At 35.1% G+C, this 14,857-nt stretch overlaps 1 protein-coding gene across 1 annotated transcript in view; it reads left to right on the forward strand.

Annotated features, from left to right (window-relative positions):
- LOC136031638 (protein pangolin, isoforms A/H/I/S-like) overlaps positions 1–14,857 on the forward strand; it is a gene marked incomplete in the record, with an annotated part of 153,392 nt that overhangs the window by 75,097 nt on the left and 63,438 nt on the right. Inside the window, 2 exon segments of the mRNA XM_065711281.1 lie at positions 7,498–7,642; positions 12,398–12,488. Coding sequence (XP_065567353.1) covers positions 7,498–7,642; positions 12,398–12,488 — 236 coding nt within the window.

Genomic DNA, 14,857 nt, shown 5'->3' on the forward strand with positions numbered 1-14,857 from the left:
GAGCATATACTTCAGGCCTCCCTCGTTTCCTTTCTGAGGTGTATCTAAAAATTGCTCCATCAGGGTGGGAGGGGGCATCCCGGGCTGGGTATAATTTTGGGCCGGATAAGTCATAATTTGGTGGTAGCTCACTCATTCTTTCATTTTTGTTACATTTTACTTTATGTTAATTTCTTTAATGTTTTTAAATCAAATTTTGTCCGTGACTTGTCGGTTATTGGAAACACATTCAAGAATTACGCTTACATCTCAGAAAACCGGTTTTATAACTACAAAAACAAGTGATGGATGATACAATGCATTGGAACTGTATAATTTGAGCTAAATATTTGCACATTAGGAATGGGGGTTAGATTTAGGTTTCCATAATTTTGTTTCTAAAGTATTATTTTATCATCATGTTTTGTTACTTTTCATTAGAATTAACCTAATTTCACTTTTTGGGTGTATACAATAACTGACAAGTACTCGTTTTTATCTTATAATTTTTTTCCGTCATTTTTTTTTCTTTTGCGCATTGTTTTCTCATAGTATCGGCTGGAAATTTCTCCTCGTAACCCCTTGAGATATTTGGGCCTTTCCTTTCTTTCCCTATTTTTCTTCCTTGGTATTTTCTGAATATTTTTCTTCTGTTGCAGAATCAACTCTTTAAAGCTTGGAATTTATTCTGTCGAAGGCTGTACAGATCATGTAAAACCAGCCCGACTCAATTCCAATTCATTGTCGCGCAAGAGGTGATTTAGATTTGGGTGTCCAAATCGTGTCCCGCAAAAGGTAACCCAAATAGCAAGGGTTGCTAAAACCATGCCTCTGAATAAACCGGAAGTTAAATTAAAATCCCCCTCCCATTCTGCCAAGACGGTTTGAATACATATTGAATTAAGGCGCGTGATTTGGATAGTTTCTCGGCTTGTTTGATATACGTTAAGTCAAAATTGTATATATTGTATTAGTCAAAATCTGGGATGTTTTTTTTTTGTTTTTTTTGCTTCGTTCAAAGAAAATACCAAAAAAGAGCATTTTTCAATAAAAATGGCATTTTGAAATTTAGTGGCATTACACACAAAAGAAAATCTCTCCAAGATTGGTTCAAGAAAAAATTCGAAATAATTATGCCGAAATATAATTTTTTCTTAACGAAATAATTGTAGTTTTTGAAACTAAATGATCTTTTTTAATAAAACAGTTAGGTAATAAAAAATACTAATGCCAAAAATATAATTTTGGCAGTCTTTACACGGATGGGTTTTTTTTACGATTAATCATAATCAATTTAATGGGCTGGGAAATCCTTGTCAAGTGTATAACCCCACTATCTGCCTCCAATTCAGCCTCTCATAACCCTGAGTCCCCTTCCTGGTACTGGTGATAATTCAAAAGACGGTATATGTGAAATGACCAGTTTTAAAAGGGGAGAAAATGCTTTTGATTTTGTACGGCCAACAATGACAGCAATATTTCAAGATATTTTGTTTCAAGTTGCGTTGTTTGACGTTATATTCCAATATCAATGTCCCCCCATTAGCCATTTGGTGAGCATGAGCAAAGAATTTGTGTGACCTTTATTTGTGTCTGTCCTTCTTTTCTTCCGACCGCTTCGTATAAAAGGGATAGTCATGGAAAAATAGGCCTCATTCGATTGGAAAAAAGGAACGTATTGCTTCATTTCAAGTCACATACTTTACAGTAGAGCAAAAGAAAGGAGTTGAAGTTGAAAAATGCCGTCAATAACAACCAGTTGTTGCAGTGGTGTTAACTGGCAAAAATGTCAGGGTGTGTGTTTAATTTTGCTGTTTTACTTATTTTTTTTTCCAATGAAAATATCAAAAAAGGCATGAAAATATAAAAAAATCGAACTATAGGGGGGCACCATCTGTTCCCCCGTCCTGTCAATCCTTATTTGCACCCATTAAGTTTTAAAATGAGGAAATTTTTGTTGTAATTCTGTGTACAGGCCATGTTAGGATGTATAGGCCTACTTGCTTAACCGAGGAAGTCTTTTTAGGTCTTCATAATGTAGCGAAAAAATATTAGCCATCAAAGGCTTATTGTTATAATTTTTTTCCCTGCTAGACACAGAGAAAAGGCGTGTAAAAAAAGCTACTAAGCGTTGGAGTATACCGAGTAAGTAAATTTGTAATACCGACTCAGACTCAACCAAGCAAGTAAATCTTGAAGAAAAACTTCTGTAAAAGAAGAAGATCAATGAAGCAAATATTTCGAAAAAATATAACAAGGCGTCCTCAGCGTTGTAAAGGGAAAATAATTAAAAACATAACAATTTGAAAAAGAAAAGAAACTAAAATAAAAAGGAAAAATCGAACCAATAAGGAGAATTTTGCATTTTACATGGGGTAGTTTCGAATTTATTTATTTTTCTTCTTTATTCTCTTTTGATTATGCTGTCTTTTCTTTTCTTGACTATCATGTTAAAAATTTGTCCCCTTTTATATCGCCGAGGAAGCCTTTATCTACACAGGTGAAATATTTGTTTAGCGTCATCATATTTAACTTTTTGCAACTTTTGGTGCATTCCTTGGATTTAACGCAGTTGAGCGGTTCAGAGGCTCTCCCCTAGAAAATTAGGGTGCGATATAAAATTATGCTATGACATGCGTTCTTCAAGTTCAGTTTAAAGCTAATACCCCTTCAAATTGTATCCATAGTAACAACCACATTATGTAACACCACACTTGATCCACTAGTTCCTTTTTTTCAAGAGCTTTATCCCTTGATAATGACCCGTTTTTTTTCGGGGGAATCCATACTATTAGTTCCATTTAGAAATGGATGTTCCCATTGTTCTGCCTCTAGCCCCTCTTCTCCTTTCTTTGGGGCATAATGACATTTTTAGATTTTATCAGAAGCGTTCCGACAACAGATGTGCTTGATCACGCTGTGATTTGTTTGCTGGTAATTTGTTCAAGCCACACTCAAGACTTGATTCTGATGCAGCGGGTTGATAATGCTTTTCTAACTTATTCCATTAAGACAATTTTCTGTTTGTTTTTATTACATCTTATCAGTGCGTCATCGGTGACAGTTGAGTGTTCATTCATCCTTTGTTTGTGGTTTTCCATCTAAGCCGACAGTTTTTCCTTGACTAACCTATCACTCTTCTTGTGACCTGAGTTTATTTGCCGAAACTGTCAACAGCTAATGCTATAAAATGACTCCTGATGACTTGCCATTTATTTCAGAAAACAAAGAAATGAAATCATAATTGATGTCCTTTACATTCTTTCTGACGGAAAAATAAGTAATATCTAGTATAGTCTTTGGATTAACGACGGTTCTTGACGACAAAGCTCCTCGCTGGGATCGAACCCTGGGCCCCCGATTGCCAAACAGAGATCAATCCAATGTGCCACTACAGGCTAAAAATAATAATCATATCATTGCAGACCCTGCACCCCCTAACTGCAGACCCTTCATGCTTCCGTTCGACAAATCTAGTGTTTTTTATTATTATTAAACTATAATTTAAGAACAGTTAATTCAATAAAATGCCTCTCCTCTGAAGGCATGATATTTATTTCAGAAAACGAAAAAATGAATCATAATTGATGTTCTTTACATCTTTCTGACGAAATGTCCGATATTATCCCAGCCAGTGTTGAGGAAACCCAAGCAAATTTTCGCAAGTTTGTACCTATCTCTTAGATTTGTGACCTCATTTGCCAAAACTGTCACTAGTAAATGAGACAGAACCCCTGTATACGGATGGACAAGTTTTATTTCAGAAAATTAGTTGGTATAATAATAATTTATTTATAACCCACTGCACAAAACAATATTAGGGTAGTGGAGTAAAAAGAGAGAAAACAATATAAACATCAGACAAGAAAACAACATATAAGTACAACAAAATCAACAAGGAAAAAGGTCAACAGAACAATGAGCTCTTGATATGGGGTAAGCCGTCGATATGCCTGTGCCGATAACTTATCATGAAGCTCCTGTAGTTTTGCTGTTGTATCGGGAGCTGTGTATGCCTCATATCCCTTCTAATGAGATTTCAGATCCAAGCCAGGTTTGAGGCATCAAGATGTTCATGCCCGTAGTGGGACCAATTGCTGCTCGGTAAAACGTGACCCAGAGTTCGATGTCAGTTGCAGCAACCCACCGAAGCGGTTGGAATTTGATTCCAGTGATGAGATTATGCGACAAGTTATCCAAACAAGAAAAAGCAGGATACTTATAAAAAAGCTTCATCTGACGACAAAGAGACACTGAGAATAAACTAGTGGAAGGCCTAATATCGATTACCAGACTTCTTCTAGAAGAATTTCAAGTTGGCAAGACTTGCTGTATATCGTTGACACTTGTTGTTAATAGGGCCTTGAGGCTTGGTATAAACACGAGAAAGAGAAAGAATGGAGGTATGTCAAAAAGAGGATCAAGCTTGAAAATTAGTGTTTAAGACACATATTCTTAAAGGGAATATATTTCTTAAAAGGGATAGGCTATCATATAAAATCATGAAGTAAGAAGGTGTAGCATCCAAGAGTACGGAGGCAGACTTTAACGAGGCATACGTTGGAAATGTCAGCCATAGACGAAAATTAATATGGATGCCCTCCCACTAAAAAACTTGAAAGTGAAATATTTGGTATTGACTATACACATTCTCAATGCGTAAAACAATACATATTTTCACTTCAAAATGATTGCTAACCCTCACTGCAGTCATTCTAATTTCCACGCATCATTGTAATAAGTAAAACCAATAGCTATCAGATGCTTTGAAATGTAATATGCTTGTATTTTTTTCGTGTTACCCTTACTTTTTCCCTTCATCTGACCTCGAATTGAAAGTAAAATTTAAATTAAATTCCCCACTCTCCAAACCCTTATTTCCATGGTAAAGATTTGCATCTATTATTTCCTGAGACTTTGATGCCACGAGGCTAGGGGAGAATTCGGAAACTTCAAAGGCCCCGGTCCTTTATTTCATATTTGAATTTTTTTCCGGGATTTACTGGGAAATACAAGCAACGATAGCTTTCAGTCTTTCCCTTGGATAAATAGAGTTTTTTTTCTTTTTGCCGATTTTTGCCAATGCGTGCAACGCTGCTTGTTGAACGCTTATATAAAGTTGTTGTTGATTTTGTATCTATGAATGTTATTGTGTATATACTTACACTAAATGCCACTTTTATAATCTAGTTCATAATCTTTTATAACTATTTATTATTTTTTGTTTTACGCCAGTGGTTTTATTTCCCCAATGGAAAAAGATGGGATCATAATAAACTTTTAAAACATGTTGTTTTAAAAGTCTAGGTGCTACATAAATTCAGTTATTTGTTTTAAAATCTTTCTCGCAATGTGATTCAAACAAATGTGATACCGAGTCTATCACAGCTGAAAGTGGAGAAAGTGAAAAAGAAAAGATTAGTGCTTTTGATGCTACCTAAAGGTCACCTAACTTCGGGACAAAAATGTGAAAAATTCGGAAGTAATTATCTTAGTTTTCTTCATTTTACCTTTTATTTTGCTGAAAGTTTCATTATCCTTCTAATCTAAATTACGACAAACCTTCTTTTTTGCTGTTATTTTGTGACAAAATTCATGGTTTCAGGTTGCTAAGAAACTTTTGGCCTAAAATGTAACTACTCAACCATCCACCTAGGTTTTCTCCCTAGAAATGTCTCTGTTGGTTTTCCTATTCCAATAATCCGGGACTAAAGCTTTCCAATAATACTGGATGAATTGGAACGATTAAATACGACAAATTATTTACTTTCCTTTGGAATAATATGTTTGAAATTGTATCGTGGGGGTGACCTTCGCTTTATTGTCTTACTAAAGGGGGAAAACCGACTTCGTTTGATCTCGTTTCGGTCGTGAAATTGCGTATGACTACTCTTGCTTGGATTTCTTTCTTTCTTTTTTTTGAAATTGTATTCTAGAAATGCACTTAGAGTAGAGAATCTGTAATGGAATCTTAATTGCTTTGGGATACGAATGTTGTCAGGTCTTAAATCCTTCCAGCCAAGATTAAGTTATATATATATATATATATACATATATTGAAGGTGTTTCAAATAAAATTCATTAAGTTTTTCTTCTTTTGCTTTGTTAAATGTTTTTTAGTCAGGGCCATATCCAGGATTTTTTCTGGGGAGGGGGGTTCGCGAAAATATTTTTTCCGGGGGTCGGATTTTTTTTTTTTTTTGGGGGGGGGGTCTAACTCCCTGCCATCTCCCCTGGATGCGACCTTGTTTGTGTTGGAATAAAGTTTTTGGTTGGAATAAAGTAAGTGTAGCCTATTATTTCTTGTAATTAAAGGTCCCATTGTTCTACAACCTGTTATTCTTTTAGGGGGAAGGGGTTTTAAAATGCTCCGTTATTCTGTTGGGTTTATGATTCAGAATACGCTTCGTGGCTGGTGCTTAGAAAAAATGCATAATTTTGTGCCCAAATATGTAAATGTAGCACATTTTAACGTGTTTTGTGCAAAAACTTTCCTGTTTTGTTTGTTCTTACTGTCAAGGGATATTGTGGAATCCTCTTGTAGCACAAGCCCTGATATAGGGACTCAGATGCAACAGCTTAATATTCGTTTCAGCCCATCAAATGGTGTCCGATATCGAAGCCATTTAACTAATTATTCTTTTTCTTTACTTATTTTCTTACGTGAATCGCTATCTTTTAAGCATGTCAAAGGGAAAACATATTACTCCATTTTATAACCGTTGTTATATTTACCTGTTCTTGTTATATCAAATTTTGAGCAAAAATATTTGTGAAAACATCAAATTTAATTGTATGTCGTATTCTTTTTTTATGACGTAATTAAGATCACAAAACCTGATTGATTATTTTGTATGACGCATTCCTATTCTTGTGACGTATTCTTATTTTTGTATTACGTATTGTTTTGTATAACCAGTAAAAACGACGTGTGTTTTTCACGACTTGTGTACAGGTAAATTATTTTCTTTTTCTTTGGGGGGGGGGGGTGACTATATTTAGGAGACCAGTTTAGCTTGAGAATCTAGAGACTATTCCTACATAAGATTTATGACTCAATATTCTGGGCGGAATTACTAACGGGAGGGATAGGAAATGTCCGATTTGCCATCCTAATATCTTATTGATTGCCATCATTATATCGGAAGATACTTTACAAACGGACTACAAATATTTGTCATAAAATTGCTAAGAGTATAGTGTTGCGTAAAACTAGTGAAGATTCGGTCGGCTTTATGAAGTTCAGTAGGCAATATTGGGGGAAAAGGAGGAAGATATCACAATTTATATTTTCTCCCATGTAGTTCATTTCACTCATTAATTAAGAATTATGTGTTTACCGATGAGAACTCGTATTAATATGGTATTTAATATATGAATGCCGAATTATTGCCGCTAATTGCAACTATTACGGACGTCTTAATATCTATTCTTTATCCTAGATGTAGACATAGAAAACTACTGCATTAATGATCAATTTCTGTTATATTTATATTTTCTTTTTGTTTGAATTTGCAGGCTGGAAAGATGGGTATAGCCCCACCACATGCTGGTTCACCATTGTCTTTCTTTTATCCCGGTGCTGATCCATTGAGCCATCCCCCTCCGGCTCATATGGGTATTCCCCCTTACCAGTTAGATCCCAAGTCACCCGGAGGACTAAGTAAGTTAATTTATTTGACCTTTTAAAGACTGGCCTAGAAGTGACCAAGCCCCAGTTATTGTTAAACTATAAATAAATAGAGATAAATTTGTTATTTCACAAAATTAATTTCTTATCTGATGGTTTTAATTTGTAGATTTGATTTTGTAATCTTTGATTTTGAAATGAAACACAAAGGACATTAAATGCAAAATCAGCAAAGCTTATAATTAAAGCAATAGTTAGGTTTCGGTTGCTCCAGGGCCATCATATATGAAGATTTATTTGCATTTTTTTTTGTCCGTTTCACCAAAAAGTAGGTCAAGCAAAATGAAAATATTCATAATTTTGAAATGTGGTCTTTCTTGAGCTTCAATTTTTCTGATTTTTATTTAATAGTTTTAGCTTTAGTCGGAACCCTCCCATATGTGAGGAGAGGTAGAACTTTCACTCCATCTCCCCCGTAAGACGAAAAATATATATAAGAAACATATATAAAAAACAACTTTTCCCAAACCTTAGTCCACTCAAAATTTTCGCAGTTCAGTCCTCCTTCCCTGAGACAATTTCTGGGGACGCTCTTTATTGTAGTCAATAGCTTTTGGAGTTCAGTATCTCAAAACGAATGTTTAGGTGTCGTTCCTTGAGCCTTAGGGTTTATCTAAATATTATAAAGGGCATAGCGTTGTTTACAGATCAACGAAATTTTAATTGCTGCATCACCAAAACTTCCAACGATTCTCCTTGAAGCTTGAGTCTATGGTATTGAACCAGAAACTTCGGGGAGGGGGAGTGTTCAAAACCATAAAACGAGAGAAGAATATATGATGGTTTTAATATGAAAGAAAGGTTTAATTGTGGATTTCATCTCGTTTAAGATTCAGTTTTTCGAGGACCAAAATCTGATATTTTGAAATTTTTAAGTTGATGAAATTTTTGATGAAAATTCTGATATCCCACTTCCAGAGTGGGAAGATCTAGTTCCTCGAGATTTTTTGGGCTTCGATATCTAAATGCAATGATCTTCTAGCTTCTTCAGACTTGATTTGGATCAACGATACAAAGAATAGATAGAGACCCACATTAGCGTCAAAAAAGATATGTTTGTGTTCACGCATGGTTATGACACACAAATTGTTCATGGTAGGCCTACTTGAAATGGGAGGAAGTAAAAGTTACAGGTGTGTCAATTGAGCTGGGAGGTAGAGTTGCCCCGCCCTGGATTTCCCCCTCCGCTAGAAATTTGAAAGTGCATTTTTTTTATTCTTAGGAGCTCCCCCTTGAGAACGGCCCAGAGGACCTCCGCTGTTCCCGTTATTTTTTTTTTTTTCATTTTGGCCATCCTTTTAGGAGAGGTGTTCAAATGGGGAACTAATGGTAACAAATTAGCAGAAAGAGGAAGTAAAATATTCTTTTGGGTCTGTCCCCCATAATTTTTTTTTAGCCAAAATATTGGTATTTTAAGTTTCGTATGTTCCCCCCACAAAAAAAAAATGTGTGGAGGGAGGAGAGGTTTGTAATTCCTTGATAAAGGGAGGGCGGCTCCTTGATTATTCCCTCCTATAGATCCCGTGGGATGTGAATTTAAGGAAATGGTGATTAAGTTTGGCTGCTGTTTGGATTCCACTAATTTATAGACCTCCTACTGAATTTTTGTGGTTAGTTTTCCTCCATAATTTCTAAAGAGTTCCTAAGTTGAAGAAAGGGCTCTTTGATAATTTCTTTCGGTAGATTTCTTTGAAAGGTCATTGTGAACCCAAATACACAGTAAGGTAAATTAGGTCGCTGTCTAGAGACAACTTACTGGATTCCGCAGTTTTCTCAGTTTAGATGAAAGACGTCGGCGAGTGCTGCAATTAAAAATGAGCAAATGGCTTGTTATTCACGTTCAATTCATTTTCTTCATTACTAGCTTTAGCTTCAGGTTAATATATAAATGAGAACTTAGCGTGATTCAGCCTCGTTAAAACAGCCAAGTCTCGTAAATCATAAGAAGAAAATAGATGAACTATAACGTAGTAAAATTGAAAATAGCGGGGATTTAAACCCACAGACTACAGTGTGATTTCCCTAGATGCCATTTAATATTGTTCAAACTGTTATTTTTAAATTGACCGCCATTTGAAACCTTAATAGTGTAATTTTTAGAACTGTTCAGTTTGATGATAAAAATAATCGACTGTAAAAACCTCATTGATGAAAGGTAATATATATGCATGGGAATATAGGTACCTACAGGCCTAATTTTTTGTGATTGGGTAGTAAAGAGGTACAGCTTAAATTAAATTTTTTCATTCCTCTTGGGAGTTTTGGATTGAACTTAGGAAGAGATCCCCCTCCTCCGCATGTGAAGGAATAACTTTGACAGTAATCAAACCGTTGTAGTCTAGTTCCAGCTTAAATACACGTTCAAGGGCAGCACAAAGAATGAGTTTAATGAAGCTTATTAAATCCCAGCTTTAAAACCGGGCATCCATGCCAGTGGGGGGCTACTTTGGATCCCCCTTCCAAGTTTCAGACCGTTTCCTTTAATATCTTGTATTTTCATATAATTTGTCTTGCTCCTTTTTTTAACTTGACCCCCACTACCCAACTCCGCTGAAAATCTTGCATTATTTTTGCCTGAAATATGCAATTTTTTTTGGTTATTGTTAGTTAATGATTGTCTGTAAAATAAAGGATATTAATAAGTTATGAACATATAAGAATATTTTTGTCAACTGCGTTAAAAATTAATTTGAGGAGGTAAGTTGAATATTTATAAAAGCTAAATTATTTAGTTTATTACTTCTTTTATTTTTTGCTTGTTTGTTTTAAGTTTCTTTCTAACAAGAAGATCCCTTCTTTTCCATTCCATCAATATTTTCTTAGTGATAAGGCTTTGCACCAAAGCATTTTCCTACTCATTATTCGCGTTTTGCTTCTTTTATTTCTTAAAACATGCCTGCAAAATCACCAATAAATCAGATAAACTCATCCGTATTGATATAAGTCTAAAATAGGGTTTCTAAATTTAATATAATCGTATTCAGGGGAGTTATAGTAGAAGTAAGGAGGCAGAGGTTTATTAAGGAGTAGCAAAACATGGTAGTTACTCCTTACTCTTTTGCTACTTTTAATTGCAGAAAGGGTTGCCACAAGGGTATTTTTCCTGGTTGATTCTCAGACTTATGGAAATAATAATTTTTGTTTTTAGCTGTGAAAAAGGAGCATGAGTAACATTAAATATCTTATTTTTTATGTTCAAAAATACATTGAAAGATCTAAAGCCAAACTGGCCAGCCATAATAAAAAACTTTGGTTGCTTTGGTGTCAAACAGTTTGTGGTAACGAACTGTAGTAAGGAGTGGCCCGACTTAATAGTAACCGAAACTCTAAAAAACGGAATTTTGATACCAGTAGCTACATCAAAAGAATCGCATTTCAATGCTGATTTTAAATATATAAGTTTCATCAAGTTTAGTCTTACCCATGTGTTACCCGAGTTTTTTTTTGATTGTTTTAAAAAGTAGAGTTGAGACAAAGAGTCAAACTTTAGCGTAAAGAGCGGGGCGTTGAGGAGGGGACAACGCCTTTCATATACGGAATAATTTCTGTTTGTTTTAAGTTTAATTTATTACCCGTCATAAACGGAAAAGACGGAGTATAAAAAAGAAAAAAATTAAATACACTTCAACTACAAACATTATAAAATAACACTAGTCCAGGGGTGGTTGGCTCTTAAAACATTGGCACTGAATTTGAAGATTCTTCTCTCTATGGCCATGGAAGGGTTAGTGACCTTGTATTTCATGGAGATGTCGCCATTGCTGTGCCACAGAGGGAGACGCAGGAGAAACTTTATTGTTTTTTTTTTTTTCATTCCCTGGTTTTGGATCGTTTTTAGGCTGTTTTAGTTTAACTTTGTTTTATCAGTGTTGAAGACGCCTCATTTCATATAGGCAAAATATTTGCGTAGTTTTGGTTTCTATCTTTTCTTTTTACTGGCCATAGTCCCATTTGTTTCTCCATTATTAAGATTTCTGTCTCCGTTGTTTGATTTTTTTCTTTTATTTTTGAGTAGGACTAGAACCCACCTCAAAGTCTCGCTAGTCCTCAGTTATGATATAAGAACTCTTCAAATTAGGGACATAGGAGATCGCCTAAAGAAATTGAAGGCAGTGGCTCGTAATCGGAGCACGAACTGAATTTGACATGATTGTCCTTGTTGCTCAAGTCAGGGAACTCGAAGGTTCCTATATAGGATTTTCGACCATGATGGTTCCTATGATATATTTGAGGTTTCGTTCCGAGGATTTTTCTTACGGGTTTGAGGCTATTTTTCGAAATTCTTGCAAATTTGTTTTCGAATATCATTTTTCTGTTAAGACTAACCGAGATAATACTTACCATTCCCTAATCAGCTAGAAATGCCCCTTTTTTACTTACCAGTTTTTTTTTATATTAAAATGTATTTTTTAACTTTTGGTTACTATTGGCTGAGCTTCGTTCTTTCCTGTATTCCAGCTACTGATGACACCATGATACCATTGCCATTTCATTTTACTTACTTATCTTGCTTTTATATTCTACTTTATATTTTTTGTACTTATAATTTATTTTATGTTACTTTTATATCTTAAAAGTACATTACATTTTGGGTAGGACTGGAGTCTCCAGCCATAGGATAAGCAAGAAGTCAAAGGCGTGTGAAATCGCTTAAAGGAATCTAAGTCAGAAGCTTATAATCGCAGCACGATATGAATTGATATACCTATTGTCCTTTTATTTTTTCAGCGAGTTTACCGCGACCCCCAATGTACCATTTTCCCGCTGCCCAATATTCATACCCCATGCTCGGAGCTGAAATGGCGCAAGTTGCATCCTGGTGAGTTCTTTAATGATCTCTTTTCTTTTTCGTTAATACTTTATAAAATGATGAAGATCAACAATTAAATATGTTGTTGTTGCAATGATAACCGTATCTGAAAATGTTCATGAAGTTGGTAAAATTGATATTTGACGTGTCTTTTAGATGGGTAAGATCTTTCTTTGTATTATAGACTCGGGGTATGGTTTGTCTAACCCTCCTTAATATGAAAGTTACGGGGTTGCAGAGTTTCTTGTGACTTAATTTTTGGGGCCAATAAGGCCAATTTTTGGGGCCAAGATATGGCTATAAGTCAAATAGTCTTATGTAGCAAACGTGAGTTGATAACTGTTTACAAAAAAAGAAATATTGACATTAAAAAGTCATATTTCTATTATTTGACCAAGTTTAACCTTTTAAATAGCAAAGCCTATTATTCTGAATTTTTTATTCGCCTCACTCTCACCCAAGGCAAGTAATAATGAACGGTTTTCGCCATAAAGACAGAAAAATGAATAAATAGAGGAAGAAAAGAAAAAAGGAAGAAAATAAGAGGAAAAGGAAGAAATTGGAGTGAAAGAAAGAGGAAGAAAAGAAACAGAAGAAGAAATGGGAATAGGTTTTTGATAATTTTTGCTATTTATTCCATTTTAAAATCCAGAATAATGTTGCTCCTAGTTAACGGCGAAATATGACCGCTACAGTTTGCAAATCTTATCTCTTCTTTTTTCTGTCTCTATGGTTTTTTGCATAATCAACTGGGGTTTGTTCTTGGGTTCATACCGTCCACATCTTTTTCAGAAAGGGTAATATCTTCCTTTACACGTGGAAGATGGAGTTCGTCATTTTATGCGACTTTCTCTCTACAGGTGGGGCAATAAACAGGAGCTCAAAAGAGGAGATAATCTTTTTGAGCACAAAGCAAGGGTTGGAGGCAAGAAGTCGTCTACACCTCATACAGACACAGCTCAACTAGCAGGACCGTATCCAGGATTTTTATTTGGGGGAATTTAAAAAATAAATAAATGAAAATACAACACAAAATTGTTTACAAGGAATGTGTCCAAATATTTTCAGGAAGTGGGGTTAAAACCGGGTACTATACCCACCCCTAAACACGATTTTGGCAACTACAAGGATTTTGGTTTACACCGAACCAACGGTTGTGCTCTAAAACTTGTGTATCTTTAGAGCAATATGTCTAAGAGTGGGAAACTGCGAGGGTTTACTCAGTATCACCACCCGATTCACATATTGGAGTGTCATTTGTACCTCCACACATGACAGGCTTCCATGCCATGACCCTTCACAGCACTGTTGCGCCACCTTGCGCTATACTTACTATGCTATACTATGCTTACGACACCATTTAAACACGATTTTGAAAGTGGTTAGCCCCTCAGGAAATAACCAAGAGAAGTACCCTCTACTGTTATCAGTGCACTATCATAAAGTGTTTATATAAGCATAATTGAAAACATTAGTTTATTTTTTGTAAAGACTCACAAATTTATTGTAATTTTCATGTTTCGACAAATATTATGAGTGATATTTACTTTCTTAATCACTTAAAAACTAATGTATAAAATTTCGAAACCGTCGATTTCGCTTTCGAAGACTCCGAGTTGTGAAGATTTATAAGAACATTGTGCCTTTGATGACGGGAGATTCTTGTTTTGTTGTTTGTTGAGGGTATTGTGGTTTTGCCATACACAGGGTCCATCTCCTTTGTCAATCTCCTACTCTAATTTTTTATTTCGTCGTTTTAAGATAGATTTATCTTCAAAAAGCCCATATGAACCGGATCCGTATTTCAGAGTCAAATTAAAAAACAAACAACAGCAAAAAAAGAAGACAAATATGATAGGACTGACCGAAAAAGAGAAAAAAGAGTGGATACATAATTCAACCCGTCAAAAAGATTAAAACAACTGAAAGGTTCTTTTTCTTGTTAGATTTCATATTATTATCTTTAGGCGTATGATAAAATTTATTTGGTATTTGGCAGTCCTCCAAGCATGTATGGAGGACCTTTTAGGGGAGGGGGTCAAAACAACATTTTTGGTAGTATTATACGAGAAACACTCGAGAATTTAGATCGCAAAGATCATATAGGATAATAACCGGTTAGTTTGCAATGCATAGTGATAGAAAATTGTGTCTCACCATGGATGCTCAAATTAAGATTTGGGATTTGCCAAGGACCGAAGAACAGGCAATTATATTTTACCAGGATAAGAGTTTCTTGCCCAAAACAAAATAGCGCCTCAATGGACACACCGTGACTTTGTACTCATTACAAGAAGCAATATCTTTAGAAGTGTAACCTAACCTTCATTAGGATTAACCAAACTTTACTTTTCAAATGCTTCTCGTATAATATATAA

Source organism: Artemia franciscana, chromosome 10 (assembly GCF_032884065.1).
Source record: "Artemia franciscana chromosome 10, ASM3288406v1, whole genome shotgun sequence".
NCBI classification, from domain to species: Eukaryota; Metazoa; Arthropoda; class Branchiopoda; order Anostraca; family Artemiidae; genus Artemia; species Artemia franciscana.